Source organism: Lonchura striata, chromosome 5 (genome assembly GCF_046129695.1).
Source record: "Lonchura striata isolate bLonStr1 chromosome 5, bLonStr1.mat, whole genome shotgun sequence".
NCBI classification, from domain to species: Eukaryota; Metazoa; Chordata; class Aves; order Passeriformes; family Estrildidae; genus Lonchura; species Lonchura striata.
The window spans coordinates 21,291,160-21,313,582 of NC_134607.1; the positions used below are offsets into that span (position 1 = coordinate 21,291,160).

The 22,423-nt window shown below is 42.9% G+C and overlaps 1 protein-coding gene across 3 annotated transcripts; it reads right to left on the bottom strand.

Annotated features, from left to right (window-relative positions):
* Nucleotides 1-79: 79 nt before the first annotated feature.
* Nucleotides 80-16,651, bottom strand: PRDM4 (PR/SET domain 4). 3 transcript variants are annotated; one of them, XM_031507970.2, is made up of 11 exons: nt 16,410-16,651; nt 14,532-14,665; nt 13,699-13,884; nt 10,910-11,704; nt 7,674-7,823; nt 6,372-6,490; nt 5,603-5,688; nt 4,501-4,628; nt 3,599-3,913; nt 2,286-2,454; nt 80-1,227 (listed from the first exon to the last, which is right to left on the bottom strand). In XM_031507970.2, the coding sequence occupies exons 2-11, from the start codon at nt 14,662-14,664 to the stop codon at nt 918-920; spliced, it is 2,391 nt and encodes a 796-aa protein (XP_031363830.1). In that variant the 5' UTR covers nt 14,665; nt 16,410-16,651; the 3' UTR covers nt 80-917. The 3 variants fall into 3 exon arrangements, with proteins under 3 accessions (XP_031363830.1, XP_021409614.1, XP_021409615.1); XM_021553939.2 differs by lacking the exon at nt 16,410-16,651 and adding an exon at nt 16,084-16,187; XM_021553940.2 differs by lacking the exon at nt 16,410-16,651 and having other exon boundaries at nt 14,532-15,607.
* Between the last annotated feature and the right edge of the window lie 5,772 nt (nt 16,652-22,423).

Here is a 22,423-nt window from a genome sequence, read left to right on the forward strand (position 1 = left end):
ACGTGCTGTTACTTCTCTTAACATCATTATCAGAAATAGGAACATTGTTTTTCAGCATATGTAAATATTAAAAAAAACATTAGAGAAGAGCCACATTTTTAATTATTTCAAAAGAAAACAACGAAATGTAATAATCTTCATTCCATAAATAACATTAGCAGCAAACCCTCCCATCATTCTAGGTGGTAAAAAGTTTACAGCACAAGAAGTAACATATACTGTAAACACTGCCTGATCGTCTGTAAGCCCCTTCCTTACTGAGTCCATACAGTCTCTTCACCTGCTTCCATGGGTTGTGAACTTGAGGGAGAAGAGGGGATAACTGTTCTTTAAAAACCAAGGTTTGATTTTCTGTAGTGGGATACTTAATTTGTATGAAGTGGTGATTTCACTGGCCTTTTTTTTTTTTTCAACCAAAAGGTTTTGTTTTAAGAAGGAAACCTGAGCATTGAGAAGTCTTTGCTTTGTGCCAAACCACACCCTTCAATTAAAAAGTTTCACCACCATTTTCTTCCTGTTTCTCTTCATGCCACAGCTTGGACAGTTAAGGACAGTTGGCTTACAGGTCACTGCAACCCCTCAGCTACATTTCTGGTTTGTGGCTCTTTGCTTGAAGGCCTATGCAAGCTGTATCACGTGTCCTGCCACTGGATGGATTCATCTGAATGATTTGGAGAAGTATGCACAGCGTGTGTGAAAGAAATCTTGCCTCACATTTCCTTCTTAGCAACTCTTCACTTGTACGTGCATGATCCAGTCTTGTTCAGTGTTCTGGCTACAGATTATATTAAGTGGTGGTAGTGTGGAGACAAAAACAGAAGGAAAACTCCTCACTTGACATACACTGGTAACTGGGGAAACAAGGAAGAGGGTTTTTTCCTTCCCTACTTAAAATATCCAAGAAAGTTTCCCTCACTTCATTTGTGTCCAGAGAGAACATCACCTGTTGAATAGACTCCATTGTTAATCCTACAGTCTTCAGTCCTCATAGAGTCTATTAATTCCTCCTCTGAATCCTCCTCCTCTTCCTCCTCTGGGGCTGAGAGACTGGATGTGGGGCCTTTACATATTTTTAAGTGTCGAGTGAGGTGATATTTGGTTAGATAAGCCTTAGAGCATTTTTCACAGACATAGTCCCTCTTTCCTTCATGTGAATTGAGATGCTTCTTCAGGTGATTTGTCCTCAGAAACAGCTTGTCACACTTGGGGCACTTGATCTGCCGTTCTCTGCAAGACACAAAAAAGTGAGTTTGCTCCTGCCACAAGGCAGCTGGTATTAAAATGCTGATTAAGGTCCATATTCTAGCAAGGACAGAGATAACGCCCTTGATGTAAAGGTCAGCTTCCTTCCCACTCTGTATAAAGGTGGGGAGGAGGCAGGGAAGAAAAAGTAAGGAAACAACACTGCTGCATGTTAACAACGCTCAGTCTGTAAATGCTAAGCAGAGGAGCTTACCAGACTGCAACACATTCTATAATGACACTGCAAAATACTTCCCAGCAGTAGTGCTCTTGGCTCATGCTGTAGGAACAAGCAGCAAAGCGAGTCTGTGTTTCTGTCTGCCTCTCTCTCACTCATCTAGCTGCACTACACTGGCTCCTAGGCAGCATGACAGAAGCAGCAGTGGATTCCAAGTGAGTACAAAAACCAGATGCTGAAAATGAAATAAGCAAAGAGACTAATTTTGGGCAGGCAGCTTTTGAGGAGGACTTCAGATTGGGAGTAAGTGTATAGGATGGAGAGATTCTCAGAGCAAAAGACACGGCCTAGCAGAGGGCTGTGGGTAGGAATCTGCCTGCAGGAGGAGCAGGAGAGCAAGCGCTTGAGTGAGTGAGACCTGTGGGGAGGTAAAGGGCTGGGAACAGCTGCACCACACCCCTACGGCGGACAGGCAGAGTTCACTAACAAGGTACTCGGCGACAATAGCACTGATAAACTTGTGTTTTTTGGTCACGCTGGGACATGAAAACAGTTCTCAGCAAATAATGAAATATAAATCAAACAACCCCCCTTTCTCTTCAAAGCAATGAACACTCCGGACTGCCATTTCACAACACAAGGAGCATGCTTGGAATATCACAGAAATATTGCAGACACTAGAACTCTACAACTGCAGCCAGTAAAAACAGGCCTTTGTCTAGAGTGTCTTCTCTGTCATTTCAAAGGATTAACCCACCTGTGCTCCCTAGGCCAAACTATTTGCAAACTGGAGATTCTATCTAGGGCTGCTCATCTTCATTATTTCTTGCACTGGCCATCCAACAGCTCGTGTGAAGTCACTTACTGTGTGTGAGTGAGGACGTGCTGCTTGAGGTCCTGCCTGCGCATGAAGAGCTTCTCGCAGTAATCGCACTTGAGGTTCTTCTCCCCGGTGTGAATGACCATGTGCGACTCCAGGTGAGCCTTCTGTGTGAATGATTTGTCACAGAGGGTGCAGCGATAGTTCTTCTGACCTAGGAGTACACAGAGACACCCACAGATTGGCACTCGGTGTCCCAAGAAATGCAGGAAGCAACAAAGCCTAGACATCGCTGAAAAACTAAATTTTACTGTGAAGAAAGGCAGATTTTTTTGTGAACAGGACTTGTTTTCTCCTGCAGCTCCTTCAGAACTCAGCACAAAGGCCTACTTGGTTCCAATCTATATTTAGCTATGCAAAAAAACAGGCAGCTGATTTCATCATTCCCAAAGCTTTTCATCCTACACCCAATGCCCCCAGTGTCATGATACTATTTCAAATCACTGATGCCTTAGTGTGATGCACCTTTCTGTACTTCATCCTTCTAAACACTGCTGCTTGTTTCTCCAGTGCTTGTGGTCAGCCAGCCTTTCTTGTGAGGCAGGGTTTGTGCTTCTTGTCCACAGAAATGTGCCTCTGTTCTGGATTCCAGAACATCCCCAGGAGCTCTGTACATTTTTCCACCGAGAGATTCAGGCAAACACTTAAAAAGACTAGTCTTATCCAAGATGAATTCTTCAGTAAAAACAATGGTAGCTTCCTTTGTAACAGTAACCATGGTAACCATCTAGCTACTGTACATTAGTACATCCCTATCCTCACTGATTTCCCACAGGAATTGTATCTGATGCCTTACTGGAGAAGCCCAACCACATTTGATGCACTACATTGCCTTTGTCTGCAAAAACAAGTTTTCTTATCTAACAAACACACAGGTACAAATTTCACTGGTTGTTTGATAACTTCCATGTTTTATCCCATTTTTCAACTTTTGAGTACTTCTGCTATTCTTTGCCAGAAATAGTTTAAAACCCCAGCATGTTACCGAGTTCAGACTAAGTTTGAATACCACTTGAATCCCACCCCACTGAGTATTCTGTAGTTGTGTATAGCACATTAATATTTCATCTGTCCATTAAAATGCCTTGCTATTGAACCTACAGCTTCCTATGCTTGATGAGAGCACTTCACTCCCAGTTTTATTTCTTTTCCAGCTTTGTAATTAGAATTTTGTGATTTCCAATAAGGAATAGTGGTAAAAAAAAGAGGAAAAATACCCACACCGTCTATTGCTGGCCTGTAACCTGACCTTCACCCTCTCCCTTGTCCTCACACAGGCATCTGTACAAAGCTCTCACCTGTGTGGATCTTGAGGTGTGTCCGTAAGTTGCTTGGATCGCTGAAAGCTTTGCTACAGAAGTCGCACTTGTGCGGCTTCATGCCCATGTGCCCCATGAAGTGCACGTGCAGCTTGGAAGGGGAGATGAATGCCTGGGGGCACATGGAGCACTTCCACTTCCTCTCCTTGCCGTGGCCTGGCCCGTGGTTGCTGCTGTGCCCCTGACTGGGGAGGTGGTTGTGAATATGGCTGCTCAAATGGGCCTTGAAGTCCGCGTAGGAAGCGCATTCCTTCCCGCAGTGGCAGATGTGCACATCTGGGTGCTCAGGGACACCTTTGGGCACAAAAACATCACTTGAAACATCACTTGTAATGAGACACAGTAAAGCCTAACAGAGCTTGAACAAGAACCACTTTAACATTTAGTCTGTGGAAGCAAAGCCAGGTGCAGAGATTTTCACCTTTGTTCTTTTCAGCTCTGGTGTTGCTTTCCAGCTCTTTCAGGTAGGTCATTGAAAATGTTTTGAGTGGCCAAACTTTGGAACAGTTTTGAGCATAGCTCACCCAAATCTAAAGTATCACAATCCAAGCTGGGGGGGGATAGGAACATCGTCAGCTCCAAAACTCCCTTAGCCCTGGATGAACAGAACTAACATGATTTTTCTTAAAAAAAAAAAAAAAAATCTTCAAAATCTTTTACTCCTGATCAGTGGAATTAAATAGAGAAATGTTTATTTTAAATTATGGTACTCTGTATGGTACTCTGTAGTAATGCAATGTTAAAGGAAACTATGACATGCACCAATGGGAGCTGAGAAGGAACATAATGCAGTCCCAAGTCACAGAGCCCAGAGATGGCACCAAAAGGGAATTCAAGCTGGTTACTCCCTGCAAAGCCAACAAAAAAGAGCTCTTACTTACCAAGCTGTCGTGCATAGTCCCGACTATAATAGAAGAGAAGCTCGTGTTCAGGGGGGATGTCCCGAGAGGTGCAGAAGTAAATTTTTCCATCATGAGGATAAGCTACCAGGTTCTGCTCTTCCCGGTTCCTACAGCAATAACAGTTAAGAAAAAAAGCCCTTCAGAAGTAATGACTTTTAGAGAGAGGAGATGAGAGGAGAGGAGGGAAGAGAAAAATAAGAAATGGAAAAGAATAGAAGAGAAAAATGGAAAAGAATAGAAGAGAAAAATGGAAAGAAAAAAGGGGAAAATTGAAAAGAAAAGATTCCTATAAAAAGGTAATAGGAACATCAGCGCTTGTCAGCATATTGTGAAAACTTGCATGTCTGTCACTTTTGTCCTTTATTACAGGAAAGGAAAACTAGACCTTGAGAGCCAATCTCCTCCACCAAATGATGCATTTCTCACAACACTTCTGAGAAAATTATTAATATATATTTGAGTGGGCTGAGAGAAATGAATTCATGATCTCCTAAGGAATTACAAAAATCAATGTATTTTTCATACACATAGGTTCTTCATACACATAGATTCATTACATAGATATATCCCTTACCAAATAGAGAATACATGATGGAAAAAATATCAGTAATGTCTTAAAGCAAAATTATCTTTAAAAAGTCTTCCTGAGGACCAGTTCCAAGACGTGGTCATTCATCTTTTGAAGCAATACCTTGCATATGTTTGTTACCAGTATCTGAAACCAGTAAAAGGTCTGCCCCATTGCAGTGGGAGATTAAACATTAAACTTCTTGACTCGTGCATGCAAGAACAATGAAATGAACTACAGGAGAAACCAACTTTGTGTCACAGAAAAATAAGAAAGGTTCAGCCTTCTCAGTGGACCGTGGATGGAGCAAGAATAGTTTTCATCGCAGACTGAAAGGGACAGGTCTCACATAGTGTAGGGGCTTGAACTTGGCCAGAAAAACTCAGGGACACTTTGTAAATGAAGTATTAAAATCAAAAGGACAATCAAGGTCACCTTCATTCTCCAGTACAACTTTCTACAAGCCTGCAGCTCAGACTCAAAGCTCCTTAGCACAGTACAGGTGTCTCTCACCTGGCTTTGCGTACAAACATCATCCAATTACATTCATTTTCATCAGTTGTAATGATGCAGAACTCCAGGATACCGTTGTGATAGATCTACCAGGAAAGACAAATGCAACCTTAGGACAAAACACAGCAATAAATGTAGTGAAAGCCAGCTTCTTTCTTTAAGAGAGGATGTGTTTACCTAGAACAAGCCAGGAAGTCTCCATCGCCACTGTCAACACCACAACCCTATTTTCACTCCTTACTTTCCTCTTCACACAGGCACCTTAACCTCTGCTACCCAGGAGGCCAGAAAACCTGTTTATCAGCATCTTTCTCACCTTTACCTTCCAGCAGAAATGCATTTGGCTGCATTTCTTAAAACCAAGTCTTGTAAATAACAAAATCTGGGCAAACAGTACATGCTTTATTTATATCGGTCAGATTTACTTTCTGAAAATGAAATTATGGGGAAAAGAAAAGCTTTAAATTGGCTTTTCTAAAACAAATAATTTATCTCTGTTCAATGAACAGAGATACAAAACAAACAAACAACTGCTACATAATAATTCATATACAATCTCTGCTGCAACTCCACACAAATACTGAAACCACATGTAGCCCTTTAAAAGAGAAGGCATTAAAGAAACTTTTTATATTTCAGGACTGACTGCCAACATACTGCATTAATTTTGACTTTTGGGAAGGATGATAATGTTAATGTTGCTGTCATGTGGTAGCTTTCACCAGATAAAGGCATGCTGGCAGGCTCTGTGAGCTGCAACACCACTGACCTTCCAGATGTGACTGGCTGCTTTGTCTGTCCAGTCAGCCACCTCCAGAGAATGGCTCTGCTGCCCGATCAAAGGTCCGAAACATGTCCTCACAGGAATGGTTTCTCGTGTCCACACACCTATCGTTAGAAGACCAAAATCTGAAGAAATCAATTATTTAAACAACTAATCATGCATAATAAAGTGGGAGGCTTATGAGATAATGCTCCAGAGGTAATAACTATGCATAAGCTCATCAAAGCTTCTACTTCACATGTGAAACAAACCTATGGCAGAGACAAGAACCACCACCACCACATGACACTAATGGGAGCCGCTTTGGTGTCATTACAAATATTTATTTGGTCAAAAGCAAGTAATTTACTTTTCAGTAAGCTATAAAACTAACATCCTAGCCACTTGTACCAATTAAAGTTCTCATGGCACTTTCTGCAGAAGCAGAAAATACTAGTTTCAGTACTACATTTTGCCTACCTAATCCCCAGGAATTTCCAGAATTGTTGCTGGGCATTGTTAAGCAGCTTCTGCATTTCTCCCCAGAGGCAGCTGTATTTCTGTCATGGGCAGAGGGATTCCTGCATGTATATTATTTATTATTAAACATTGATATATATATAGGTCTACATGAATACACTAATAGCTCTTAGGAATAAACTGGAAACTAGTGCAGCTTGAAAAGAACAGATGTCATCTACTCTCAACAAGCAGCATCACTAAGCAAGCCAATAATCACATTCTTCTCTAGCCTTCAGATCCTTAGGGTACTGCACTGTATTCTTCGATTTCCAGGTGACAGTGACGTGAAATACAGTAACAAGGTCCACATCCAGTGACAAGGTCACAGTCTACATGCCAAATGTAAATGGGGGGGGAAACAGAGGCACTTGTGATCAGTACACCAATGAGAATACCCAGAAGATAGCAAACCAAGCTCATGAACAAGCAGACAGAATTCTCCTCTATGATTTCTAATTGTCAGCTTCCCCCAAACTGTAATTGCGGCATTGTTTTCTTATCAAAGCTGTGCCTGGGCTGTTTAGCACAATAAAAAAAACACCACACCTTGCTTGACCTTAAGAAGTGCCACTCTCTGTGGCAGCAGCCCTACAGTATAGCTGGAGTCTAAGCAGTAACCAGATCACAAGGAGCTTGTGGATAATATAAGTCAGGGTGATTACAGAAGAGGGAAGCATCTCCCTCTCGTGGTGTTTCTTTCCCACATTAATCTCCCTATGGTTTTGGATTTCAGCAGTGAGTGTATTTTAAGTGCTGCAGGGAAGCGCACAGTAACGTGATCCTTACCCGCTTCAGCTGCCATGATAGACTGCCGGAGGAGCAGCTGCTTTGGGAGGGACAGCCTGGCTCTGCTCTCGATTGGGCTATCAGGGACAAAGGTGACAGGTCCGTGGTCCGGGCAGTCTGATGGATACGCCTTGTCACACAGCGTGCACCCTGCAGAGACAGGAGGGGACAGCAGGCATTAAAAATGTACAACAGCTCCTACAGTGCAATCAGCTCCCTACCAAAGTGAAGCTGAGCTTCAGCTCAGCCCCTGCCAAAGGCCGCTTCCGTCACGTTCAACTTGCCCTTCTTACTCAGAAGAATATGGACCATGTTCTTACAGTCAGGTGGGCACTGACATACATGTCAGTTCCTATCCAATTCAGATCAAATGTGAGGATCTCTACCTACTTTCCTGATGGTAAATTGATGACCTAGACTCCAGATTATGCCTACATGGGAATCTAGCAATGGGACAGAGTCCACTCTTCATCAAAGCTACTGCAAAATGAATGAGAGCCTCCCCATGCTGGTGGTGGAAGAGCCAATTTCACTCTGTTCACAAGTGAAATGAACTCTATGGACAGAAAAATCTTAAGACAAACAAAACCAAACACCTTCTAACTGGTTATATTTTTTGAATTAACAGCAACATTTTTTGCATGTAGAACCTCCAAGATATCCATGCAAACGGACCAGTAAGGTCATCCTTCTAAAATTTTCCAAACATGAACCACAAATCCCCTTACCTCCATTTAAATTCAGACAATGTGTAAATCACAGCAGCAAAAGCCTGACCTCACTGCTGCTTTTGAAAGTCTCACTGCAGTAAACTCATGCAGTGTGAGTATGCCACTGAACGCAACAAAAACAAAAGCCCAAGAAGAATCAGTTGCATCACTTTCCCAATCTGTTGTTCAGCAGAAATACTGTTATAAAAGAAACCAGTGAAAGTCTTCAGTCTAATAAATCTGAGGGAAAGTACAGGATAAAATTCTTTCTATAGCATTACAATTTCATCTAGAAAAAGATGTCATTTTAATTCTCTGTGGACGGAGCAACCAACACCTACTCAGCAACCACTCTCCTGATAAATAATTATTGTTCTGAAGAAGAAAGACATTCAGGTAGTTAATCAGGCTCTCCACTAAGACCTTCTTTGGCCTCTTGATGACCCAGCTCCAGTATAAAAGACCTATCACAGAAGTAGCCTTCAGCAGGCCCAAATAGCAGCTCCATCCTTACATGCTTAAAGGTATTTTTCAGATACTTTGTTGATATACCAGGGTACCAGAATGTGACCTTATATAAAATACAGTCTGAGCAACTACACATTAACAGGTAGGAAAGTACTCAAAAAATTATTAAGGAGAGCCTATGTAAGCATTATTTCCTGTGCACAGGTGACATGTAGGAGCAAAGCAAGAACAACAGCCAGACCTGAGTAATAAGAGCCACTGTGTGGAACAGCTGCTTTTAAGCACTGCCTGGCACACACCCACTATGGGTCTATGGACCAGCTCCAAGGAGAGGCAGAGAAAGAAAAGTTCTAGGCGTGAGGCATTTCCACTTGGAGAAGTTCAACCATTCATATATTTTTAAGATGTTGGAAAACAAAAAAATCTCACATTCCACAGAAAGTTAAATATACTTTCCATTACTATCATTGCTAAATCATTAAAAAAGAAAATCAGTGATTATTCCTCTGATTTGGATATACAGAACTGTCAACAAAGATGACAAAAAAAAAAACGTTTCTTAAAAGTTTTGCAAACATTCAAGATTGTAGCAAACTTTTTATTTCCTGCTTAGGAACAGGAAAAAGTTTTCTGCAAAGGCCCTGACTCCTGCCATCTGAGTGAGGAAAAACCATTAAGGGGATCTAAAACAACTCCTTGTCCTTGCTGTCACCTGTCTGGACATAAATTGCTGTTAATACAGGTGAAGTTTAAAACCATCAACAAAAAGTTAAAATTTAAGCCTCTCCAAGTCAACAATCTGTTTTGCAAATCACATGCAAGCACAAGGCATGCAGCAGCCATTTTAACCTCCTACCAAAGGGGAGCATCATGTGGAAAACATCCTAGGACTATGCTAAGTATAACAACAAAAAGCTGGCACATCAGATCTCACTTTTAAGAGAGTAAGAAAAGTGATTTCACCACAAGCATGTTGGATATCACAGTATTTTGGTCATTATTTGTTCAACATACAACAGATGCTTCTGAGTGCATCAACTGTAAAACTCTTCCTCCTCTAGGAGTTGTAAATTCATCACACTTCTATGCCCACCTAATTTGAAGTTGCATCTTATCCCACAGAATGAAATCTTAACAGATTAATCCAAATGTATGACTGACTAGACAATTTACACTAAACTACACCTCTTCCCTTGCTAACCATATTTCTTAAAATATGTTCTGCAAGAAAAGCAAGCCTCTAGGTTCTGGCAGTTGTAGGGTCAGACTGGATGAAGAGCAGCACTCAGCAATGCTAACACAGATTAAAAAAATGAATAAAACAAGCTGGCCTTATGTTTCAGTGGCAGGAAGCCAGACATCCTGCAGGTGAAAGTGCAAATCTCTCTCCCAGCAAATGAGATCTTCTCAGTTCTCAAAAACCACTCCTTGAACAGTAACAGGAACGGCAATACAATACCCAGTGCTCCCCTCTTCCTACAAGATCCATTAACCTCTGGTCTAAAGTCCTTTGATGAGAATAATTAGAAATATTATGAAGTTCTTTCCTTCTCTGCTCTTTTTTTCCTATTTAGAACATCATTTTCATCATGATTGTTCATGGTTTAATATAAATTTTGCAAAAATCATGTAATGTCACACTCAACAATTATACCCATTTGATGAAAAGTATGGATTGTGGTGTTGTTTGTTGTGTATTTTTAATGGAGCAAGAAGAGTCACTTGTGATTTATAAAGACAGAAGTCTCATTGTAAAGGACGTCAAGCATATCCACCAAATCAAGATCTTCACCAAGATTCAGCTTCCAATCTCATGGCAACATGGGAAATGATACAAAGAGAATTACACTAAAACATCCTACTACATCTCCTACTACTTCCAACTACTGTTGTTTCAGAACAGTTAATCTGGCACTGCAGATGTTTCAAATTTTGGACTTGTTAAATAACTGTTTTTTTCACCATAAATCTGTAAGACTAGCAACCAGAGACCAGCCACACCAGAAAATAGCTACATGACAAACCCTACCCCAAAAAAGGCAAGAAATGTCCACTCACATATGGTAAACAAGGTTGCCATGTTCTCCTTGTTGGAATTGGAGTCTTCCATTTGCAAGGATGATGGTACAAAGGCAAGATTGTCTGCAGACACATCGACATGACTTGGTCCCATGGCTACTTCCTGACTTATGGAAGACACTGCCACGGGCTCCAGGCTGAGGCCCACTTCATGCAAGGCTACTGAGTCCAGGGAAGCGAGATTGTGTGAGGTAGGGAGTGCCACGCTCACGGAGTTGGTGCTCATGGCCACAGTATGAATGGGGTCATTTAGTGTGCTGTCCGATATCCCTGTCACTCGCCCGGCAATGTGGTCGGGCTCCATGACAACAGGGAGTTCCAAAGTGCTACCGTGAATGGGAATGACGCCGCCGTGTCCCACAGTGTCCGATGTCAAGTTACTCCCCACTGTGTCTACAGCTAAAGGTTCGTGGCTCCGGGAGCCATTTGGGATCTGCGTGTGATCCCCGGCTACATCATCCATTGTAAGCTCCTCTGTCATCCCATCTGTAGAGATGGGGCTGGTTACCCTGGAAACGCTCTCCATGGTGATTGTAGTATCCAGTGCTACCTCGTGGCTCTCACTAGGATGCAGATTTTGAGGACCATGTGTGTTCACTGTGCGCGAGTCCATGGACACAATCCCTGGTTCCAGCCCCACGGTCCCACTGGGCTGGTAGGGATCCAGGGCTGAGGGACTGTTGGAGACTGACAATGCTGGATTGCTGTCAACATTTATAGTGTTGGGATGGATGTACTGAGGTGGTGGTCTGTCAGCCAAGTAAGATAAGATACCTGATAAGAAAAGAGGGAGAAAAAGAAGGGAGAGTGATTACCTCAGTTTTCAGATCTTGAATAAAAATCAGTCAAAGCATAATACACTGAGACCCAGATCCCTGAAGATATGTTCTCCACATTATTTCCGATTAAAATCCACTAATTCTAAAACATGGCTCACAAACATATGCAAGCCTAACACTCTTGTCAAAGTACCATTTAACAACTAATTCAGAGTTTCCACCTAACAAACTCAGTTTCTAGTTATTTCTCGAACTCTAAACAGACAAGTTAATGGCAGAATTCCACCTAGGCTGCTCAGTAAAAAGATCAAATGAGAAAGAGGTTCTTCACATTTTAGGCTTAGTTTTTCATTCCAAGAAAATAGCTCACAAAGGATAAAGGACTGCTAGTGGAATCTGTAATTTGATAATTCCTGGTTCATCTTTGCTAGAAGCAGAAACAAGTCTCCAGGACTTGATTTTTGCTTAGGTATTCAAGTTTTAACAATGATTACTTCCTTCCTCTAAGACTAAGTGGCATAACTGTCCATCTCAGAGGTCATCAACTGAAATTCTGAAGGACAAAGACAAGCTCTCTCACAGATTTCATGAGTCATCTGCTCTCTTTCCTTACATGAAAGCATGTTGTTTCTCCTAAAACAACAGTTTGGTTGAATTTAAATCAGAAACCATACCATATTTCCTGGTAGTTCTAGGAAGCTTCTCAACATCAAACAACCTTGAAACTTAAGATATGAAGAAGCACTAAACTGTATTTATGCACTAAGAACAAACAAACAAAAATCTTTGGAAGAAATACAACAGCACGTTCAAGTAAACATTATTTCCAGCAGAGACAGAAGCAGATTTTGCAGATTCTGCAAGATCTGATTCAGCACGTCTTTTTTAGCCTTCAACCCTATGAGCCACTTGTTCTGTAAGTTTTCCATTCAAATATATTTTTTATTACAAGGATGCAAGCAAAAATGCTCTTTTTGCAAGCCAGGAAATGAACAGTTTAATCAGATGCATCAAATATTTCTGTATGCAATGCTGCCTTGTGGCTTGAACACAGAGGATCCTTGATGGCAGCAAGACGACTGACAGAACCAAATAAAACATGACATGAAGATTATTCCAGCTCAGAAGAATGGCAAATACCTTTGTTCCTAGTGCACAGTCTCCTTGTCTACTCTTTGGCCACTGAACAGGCAGGCATGCAGTGCAGTAGGAAAGGTTACTCCTAAGCAGCTGGAAATTTCAGCCATCAGTCAACAGGTAGCTACTCGAGACCTGAGCTGCTACAGTTCATTCCAAACCCAGGCTGAACCAACAACACTCAGTGAATCACCTTGAAAAAGTTCAACTACTTCTTCCACCCTGTCAATCTTAGCTACCAAACAAAACCAGAACTGCATTTAAAGTTTCAATTTCTGTGTTTTCATATACTAAAATGTAAAATTCTACATTTATACTCCAAAGCACGTGTGAGAAAGGAATCAAGATAGAAGTCAGTGTGTTAGGCCTTTGGAAATCAACCTTGAAGAAAAATGAAGAAAATATTTGCCATGGGTTAAATGGGTGGGAAAGTGCCCTATGCCACAGCTGATGTCTTGCCCTCTTTGAGCTCTGAACTACTGTAATTTCCCATTATGCACATATTAAATATTGCTTCAGACTACAGGAGAAAAAAATAGAAGCAACTTTCAAGCTACAAGCTGCTGGAGACAGGAACCAGACATGCTTTATTTTCTGTTAATCCTAAAATCAAAGCAGGAGGAGCAATCAAAGGTTAAGTTTAAATAGAAAATGCCCTGCAATTATTTTCACACACAAATAGAAACAGATATCTGAAAATAAAGGTGTGTAAATGGAACAACAGTCTCCAGACAAACTGAGGGAAACAACAGCTCTGTCAAACTGTCAGTCATGCTTGCTTCAGGACAGAAACAGACAGCTCTCAAAACAGTTTCTATTACTGTTCACATCCATCAGCACCAGAGCACTTACCAGGTAGAATGTGTCTGAAATAGCTGCTCTCCAGGTGAGGGTATGGTGGTGGAGGTAGGGTGTAGTTTCTCTCTGGTATACCACACATCACTCCTCGATCCCCAATACCCATTGGGAGCATCAGAGACAGAGCAGAGGGCAAGGAACTCAAGGAGGGGCCCAGGTTTGGAATTGCAACAGGCAAGCCTGCAAGAGAAAACACCCATTTAAATTCAACGGAACTCCCCGAATTGATGAACACATGAGCTAACAAAGAGATTACTAATTCCCCAGGAGCTCCTGTCCCAAGGAAATACAGCATGGCACTGTCCAAGTAAGGTGCCAGGCATCAAAGAAAGGATCAGTTATCACAGCAGTGAGAGGCATGCCTGAATAAGGCTACATGTTTTTTGGTACATTTTGTAGGGCTTGCTTCTATCTGACAATTATAATGGACTTCTGTCTGTGCAGGCCCCTGGAAAGAAGAGCTATGAAAACAGTTTTGCTATACAAGTGATTTTTCACCTGAGAGAAATGAGACATAGATGAAGAGAGATTTTCAGCTGCAGCCCTAATTTCAAAGAATTCTGATACTACTCACCCACACTGCAAATCACCCCATGAAAACCAAAGAAGGCTCCCACTAAAGCGTAAGCCTGACAAGCACTCGTGCCTTTTGCTTGCTCACAAAAACAACAATTTATGGCTTCCCCTTCCCCAACTCTGCATCATTTCACTGCCTACGGTATAACTTGCTATCAGAGCAGGCACTGCTGTCCAGTTAGGACCGTTGCTGTGACAGCAGAACACAAAACAGGAACTGCAATACCCCTTGTGGGACCCTCCCCCATTACCTGGTGCTGGTATGGCGTTGTGAGTGGGTGACGCTGCCAAGCCCAAGTGACTTCCCGAGACTGGCAGGGCATTGCTCACAGAGGAGGAGGTCAGCTGGTCCATCCCTACAGGACTCAAGTTCATTTCATTCATTCTGGAGACAAGGAACAGAGAGGGGAGCAGGAAAACGAAACAGAATGCAAAAGCATTCCTGATTACTGACTGTACTGTGGTGAGGAAAGGTTGAGCAAACAAACTCAAAATCTGATATTGGCATATAAAAACTCTGCCTTAAAAAGCTATGCACAAAACACACCAGCCACTCACACAGTCATCACATCATGATCAATACCTATTAGATAGCAATAATCAGGATTAAAATCAGTTCAGAAAAGACAAATCAGACCATAGCTTTTCCCTTGCCATACAGAAAACAAAGTCCTACTCCTATTAGTAAAAGCCACTGTGATTAAACTATTGTGAAAACAGATCCATTTACAAGCTGAATGTCAGAAATACTCAAGACAACAGCACCTGATTTATATTTTATGCCTTCTGGGTACCACATCCACATTCAAAATCCAGAATGTGGGGAAAAGATCACTTCAAACTGGTAACAGACACACAACCTCTAATTCTCCACTAGTTTGAACCGGGCCAATAGTGACAAGAGTTACCACTGCAAAACAGCCATAGACTGCCTCAGTCTGGTTCTGTGGGCTCCCATCACATTAAAACCTGGCACCACGGATGCCATGTTATTTCAGTGCTCAACCACACCGCTCAACTGGGCACACACCACATGAGCAGCTGCAGGAACCGCCCAACACTCCCAACCCTCAGCCTTGGTACAAACCACGTCAGCTTGGAGCACATACATCCTCTGGGGTCTCAAGCTGCACATGCAGCCCAAACCAGTCCGCAGGGATGGGGACACGATCTACTCACACTTGTCACAACTCTGCAAGCTGTGTGTGACCTCCGCTGTGCCCACGCCAGCCCTCCCAGCCACACGCCAGGTCTGACCAGCAGCTCTTGGGGCCAGCCAGAGCAGCTGCCCCCACAGCAGCCACATCCTCCAGGCTGCCCCAGGCTCCCACACGGCCTCGGCCAGCAGCAGGCCCAAGCGCTGCAGCATTGGAGAGCCGCAGCTTGGGCTGCCGCTGGGTAAGGAAAGGGACCACTCAGCCAGGAAAAATGACCGAATCCACCAAAGTTAACAGCACAAGATCTCAGCCTGGAAGGGGCCCGTAAGGAAGCTGTAGCCCGCAGCTCCTCGCAGACCACCTGCCGCCCGGGGGGCAGAGCCGCAAGCGGAGTCGCCGACTCCCACCTGGGCTCGGCCCACCCTCGGCACCACGCCCCGCCTGCCGCCAGGGACGGGCCCGGGGGCTCCGGCTGCCCCGGGCACTTCATTCCCGGCCCAGGCGGCTGCTGAGGACGGCGATGCCCGAGGGAGGGAACCACCGCCCTCACCCCGAGGCCGAGCCTCGGGGCCCGCGGGAGGCGCCGAGACCCCCGCGCCGCCCGCCCCGCGGAGCCGCCCGCCTCGCCCGCTGCCGCGGCGCTCACCTGGGGTGCATGGGGCCCGCGGCGGAGCGCCCGCAGCCGCATCAGGGCCCTGCGCCCCGGCCCCAGCCACGGCCCCAGCCCCGGCCGCCGCCGCTTCATGGGCGGGACCCGGCGGCGCGGGCCCGGCGCGGGCGGGGAGGCGGGGAGGCGGGGATGGAGGAGGGAGGGAGGGACCGGCGCCGCTTCCGCCGCCGAGAGCCGGAGCCAGGAAGCGGCGCCGCCGCCCCGGGGCTCGGCCGCTCCCCGCCAGCGCCCGGCCCGAAACCCGGCCCGAAACCCGGCCCGAGGCTTCCCGTGCCGCCCCTGCCGGAAGGGTGTTTGCTTACTCGCGTTTTCCACACAGTATTCCCACGCGGTAGTCCCAGCGATCTCGCTGCTTTCTCGCTACACCCTCGTATGTGCTGTCATTAGAGGGTTGCGGTTTGTGCCCTCCGGTGCTATCAGCCCATACGTGCCCAGCTGCCTCCTGGACATCGTCCTTCAATTACGGCTGATGATATGTACAATTCTGGCTCAGGTGGCATGGCAAAGGAATCTCCCGATGTGTGCAGGCGGTTTTGTAGCTCGCTGTCGCCTGCGACACGTGGATAGTCATCGTGTACGCTGCTCGAATCAATCGCCGCCTTCCTTCCGTGCCGGGGCGCACAGCTGTTTCCTGGAACGCTGTAATGGGGTTTGGTAGTTTGCTTGTGCCTGACACTCAAGTGATGCCTCATTAAATGAGTCGGCCCTCGACAGAATGTCTGCACAGGAGGAAATTCAAAGTATTTTTCTGTCTGCTCGCTTTTGATCTAAAGAACCTAAATGTGGGATCTGTAAGGATCATTCCATGATCTAAAGAGCCTAAATGTAGAGATCATTTTCGTTCAGTACAGACCTGTTGATTCTTCTGGGGGTGGAAACGGACTCTCCTCTTCTGGCTTTGTCATAAAGTTGAATGCCTTAAATACAGTTGTTTTTCAAGCTCTCTTTGTAGCTGAAAGAGAGAAGTAGTTTGCTGCAGAGAGTGCTTCATCTCATTCTGAAGTAGGTGTCTGAGATGTGTGAGAAGAATTCCCTTTGGATCTGCCTTTCTGTGTCTATGGCCTGAAACTGGGACCTGCATAATGGTTTACTCTAAATATCTAACATCTAAAGGAGTACATTTAGGCAAAGTAACTTCAGGTCTCTGTCATTCATGACCAAAAGTATGACCTTATTTAGTTTACCACATATCCCACAACCTTTCTTCCACCAAGTCGAATAATCCTTATCCTAACCATAACTGACTGACTAACCTAATTGGCCCACAAACATTATTCAGCAAGTCAAAAAAGAACTTGCCAAGTCCTCAGGTTTTTATGGACTGCTAGTGATTGGGGCTTTAGGTCTGCTTCATTTTTGTGTGTGTAGTCCCACATGTTGGTGCTAATACTTCACTTTTTTGTTAGAACCTGCGGTGAATGACTACAAGCCCAAAAGTCTCTCTCTTCACTTTGCATTCCCTAATTGGAGATGACAGGAGACCTTCCATTTTCAGTTCTCATCCTTAAACCTTCACAGTCACACTCAGGACATCTCAGTTCTGTCCTGAAATGCTAGGTTATCCCAAGCCCTCAGCTTGTCTTAATTCCAGCTATGATGCTGTAATTCTACAGCAGAAATGCCCTGGCACTGAAATCTTTGCACTGTTTCAACTATCTAAGCTGAAAGTAATACTTCAAGCCTATGAGCCAGATTGGATGTAGTCATACATAGATAAGAGTATTTTTTCCTACTGTGAAGCATGAGTCCTCTGAGATTCCAGCTTTTTTTTTTTTTGTAGTCACTTTATTCCCTTGAACTAGTGATATCTTAACTACCAGTTTAAAGCAGAACTATCAAAGGAAGCCAGTGGTAATACGAAGTGTCACTGAATGAGAAATTAATCTGTGTCTACGGAGATGTATGCTGCATGCCCAAGGTACTGTGATAAAACACATTTGGGAACTGTTTCTTCTGCAAGGAAAGATACTTTTTAAAATATACTGAACACTTTTATTATATGTGAAGTGTTTTGATAAGACAACTGCACTATGTCTCCTGAAAGCCTGGTTTATTGACATTTATAGAGGTACTTGCTGTGTGAGGAACAAATTGCTGAGCTATTTTTCAAGTTGTCTTTAGATCCTGGAGACATACAGAAAGATAAGGGAGACTCTGAAGCCACAGGGGAAAGAGATGGCAGTAAACATGCTTCAGTCTTTCCCTGCAGAGTGAGCCAAAGTCCCTTCTGCACCGTGCCCATGTCTCAGTACAATTAGTTCTCTTCTGTTATTTGCAAACTTGTCCCTTGGTTCTTTCTCACACAAAGCAGAATAACACTGGAATGAAGATTATGCAAAAAGACATTTTACCATAAAAAATCCAAATTTCTCATCACCTTTTATTGGCTTGTCAGCACTTTGCGGTATTTTGGTGATAGTCACAGTATGAAGCCTAGGTAGTCTATGAGCAGCTTTCCTTTCTAGGTGTAGGCTTGGAAAGAGATGACCCATGCTTAAGGATAAAACAGGACAAGACAGACACAAACCTACTCAATCCTGTATTCCTGCACCTCTGTCTCAAGCAAAGTTATTACTATAATTCTGTGTGAGCAGTTAACAAGAGAATCTGTTAATTACATATTTTTGTATCTGGTAATAAATTGCAGCAGCCTAGACAACCTATGATATGTTTAATAGATATTAGAATTTGGCATAATTACAGCACAGTAAAATAAAAGAAATGCACAGTATTATGAAAGTTTCAATGTAAGAAAAGCACAGTGTTGTGAGAGTTTCTTCTTAAATTCCCAGTATATTTTCTTCTTCTTTCTCAGTAAAGTGTTCACAGATAAAACAGCTAGGACATCTTCTCTTGGGAATTTAGAGGACTTGCATGTGTTCAGCTGACTCTTGTGTTTCTACTGCAATATTTCTACCAATGACTTTCTTTTCATACACAGAGGGACACAGGGTCGAGGAGGAACTGTTTCTTTGAATAATTCAAAGCAATTCAAACCACTGTAGTGTCAGTAGTGTTATTCATGGTTATGGTTCATGTGGGAGCGGGAACATGCTGAGGGTTCTTTTGTACAAAAAGGACATCATGTACAGATATTGTGTTAGGATATATACAATTAAAACCACAACTAAGTTATATCTGGAAGGAAGATGCCTAAATTGTTGATTTTTAAATATGTCAAGAGTATTTTCTATTTGTTTAGGCTGGGTAATTAAGTGCTCATAGTGAAGTATAAGAAAAGGAAGAGAACCTGTTTGAATACCATAGATGATGGAGTGTATAAGGAATCTCCCAGCATCCCCATTTAGACTTTGTCTTTACAAACAAACAAAAAAACCAATAATGAAGCCAAAAGTCATAACCTAAGCAAAAGCTAAACATACAATATGTGTATAAAGAGCACAAGCTCTGCCATCAAAACACCTGATTTGTACTGCCTGAAAAGCAAACCAGGCCATATGCTTAGTATCAGCATGGCAGATACTCAGTTCTGGAGCCAAAGCTTCATCCACACAAAGGTGTAAAGAGGACCTAATTGGAGAAACAGTGTAAGAAAGAAGATCAAAGGCTTATCTTAAAAGAAGAATATTATTAATGTAGTCTTAACCGACTGTTAAAATTGAAAAGAATGTGTATTAGCCTTTCCATTTGGTGGTCCAGTCTTGCTGCTTTCACTGTGTCTGCATGTGCAAACATGTTGAGACTTTGTGCAGAAGTCAGTACAGGAACGATAAATTGCTTTAATCCTGCTCACGATCTAAACAAGGACTTGCAGTGGGATATGTGTTGGCCTTGTTCTGGCTCTCTGCCCAGGGGCAAATCCCTTTCCGAGCAAGTGACATTAGATTGTCAACAAGATACCACATTCATCAAAGCCTGTGGCAAATTTTCTCATCTCTCTTGCACACAAACAAATTCAGACTTCAGAGTCCGTTTGATGTGAGATCAGCTTAAATAATTCAGGTCAACAAATTACATTTACCTGTGGTTTTTTTTTTTTTTTTTTTTTTTTTTTTTTTTTTTTTTTTTTTTTTTTCATGTGTTTCTCTAAAGGATTAGCAATGTGGATTTTTCTGTCAGAAGAGATGTCTTTAGCACAGTTAAATTCTGACACTCTGGGAAGTGCTGGTGGCCTGCATTTACAGTAAACATAGAAAAGAGATGTGGTAGCAAGGCACAGTGCATTTGCATGACAGAACTGAAATGTAACCCTGCCTTTTGAACATGGCCAGGCTGCTGGCAAGGTCATGGAGAGCTGTGAAATTATCTGGGAGCTGAGCCCCCCAAGAGGCATGCTTCCATTTCCTTACAGGAATACTGTCAGAGAGCAGTGGTTTAAATCTAATGCTAACATAGATCAAATGGCCTTTACCTGCTTCAAGTATTTGCTTAAAGGTCGATATTCTCTTTGTTTTAAGAAAACTAGAAGTCCTGGCCTAGCCTGCTGCTACAGTGAAGGAGCTATTTTCCTTTAAGCATTCATTTCTGAAAACATTTCTGGACAACAGAGTTTAGAATGCAAGTAATATTGAAAAGTCCATCCTGATCAACTGCTTCCAAGAATTTTTTAAAAGGCAGAAAGACTTTCATTTATGTGATCTGAAATGAGCTCTACATACCATGGGGCATTCCCCAGTATTTTTTGCTCAGGCTTTTGAGGCATTTTGGTGCTGATTCTACCCCTGACATAAACCAGAGTCCAGGACTGTTTTCACTCATGTCTGTCTGGAATGGTTTGCCTGTATCATCATACCTTGAAGATTATCACTGTTTTTTTGAAGCTGCAGAATAAGCCAGCAGAGACACAAAGGCTGACTTGAAAATGCATGCTACTCACATAATTGCTGCTAGCTTCTAACTCAGCAGAGGCATAGATGTCTTCTCAGAGTGGAGAATATTGTTTCAGTTACTGACACTTCTGAGGCAGTTTCACATGAAATACTGAACAGGACAAAACTTTCACTTTGAGCAAAAAAAAAAAAATTTAATAGAGCTTACATATCTGTACCTTTTCATGTCTGTCCCTTCCCACAGCTCTCCCAGACCAAACATGCAATTCCCCAAACTGATGATGGCAAAAAAAAGGAGATTCAGTTAACTGAAAATTTTGTTTTCAACAAAAAATCTGCAACTATAGAGCTCTTGAACAACAACATGGGAAAAGTCAAAGACTGTTAAGTTGCTGCAGAGGAAGATCCTTACACAGTGGGGTGTCTCAGAGGAAAGGCACAGACAGGACATTAGGACTTTATACTGCCAAAAGTCCTTTTATTTTGCCCACTTCTTTACTTTAGCAAGCTGCAGGTCAACTGGAGGACACAGCACAGACCCAGCAGGGTCAAGAGGGACTTCCAGCTCTCCCATTAAAGCGGTGTGTAAGGTCCATCAGGTAAGCCAATATCTGTGTAAACATCTGGTAATAGCTACACATGGGGCTATCAGGGCATCACCTTTGTGTTTGCTTATCTGAGGCAAGTTCTCATAGGGATGACCAGAACATTCCTACAATGAGCAGAAAAACACAAAACCTTGAAAACTGTTTAAAAATGCCAAAATGCTCATGTTCAATTTGTGAAACTCACACTTCTTGGAAAAGCCCCTCTTAGAGCAAAGAAGGCAGTTTTCCTTTTATGCTTGCACGTAGTACATTCTTGATCTGACAAGACTTGCAACCACAAGAGAGCACTCTTTCCTTTGAAGATGTCTCAGCTTCCCCAGAAAGCTACAGATATGCCATATAAGTTTTGCAAACTGCTTGTGAGCTGGTTCAGTTAGACCAGAGCAGCCGAAACAACAAAGCTTGCAGTTGTCTTTTGGATTTCATTGTGAAAAGCCTTTGGGTAGTTTTTAGATGACAGAAGATCCTTGGTTCCTGAAAGTGAGGAGTTCTGCCAAAACTTTGAAGATCCCTGTAAACTTTGCAAATTACCCATCTTTTGGAGACAATTATATCAAACGATATCATGGATTACAATACATGAGAAGTGTTTAGAGCCTGGAAGATTATTTATGTTTGGCATTAACTCTTATGGTCATAATTTCAAGTGGAAAGGAAAGGAATACAGAGGAAACCTCTTATTATCTTTTGAAATATGAAGATCACAGGCAAACAAGGGTTTAAATTGTGGAGTTATGGTCCTCAAAACTTGTCTGTACATTAACTGGCATCCTACACCTATAAAAACAACCAGGCTTTCCAGGCACAGTGTGGACCTCATGAGTTGTTAGCCTTGCTTTGAGATCTGAGTTTTTATACATCACAGGAGGAAACTACAGCCTGTGGGGCAGGGTACCTATACAAATGTTGGATTAATAC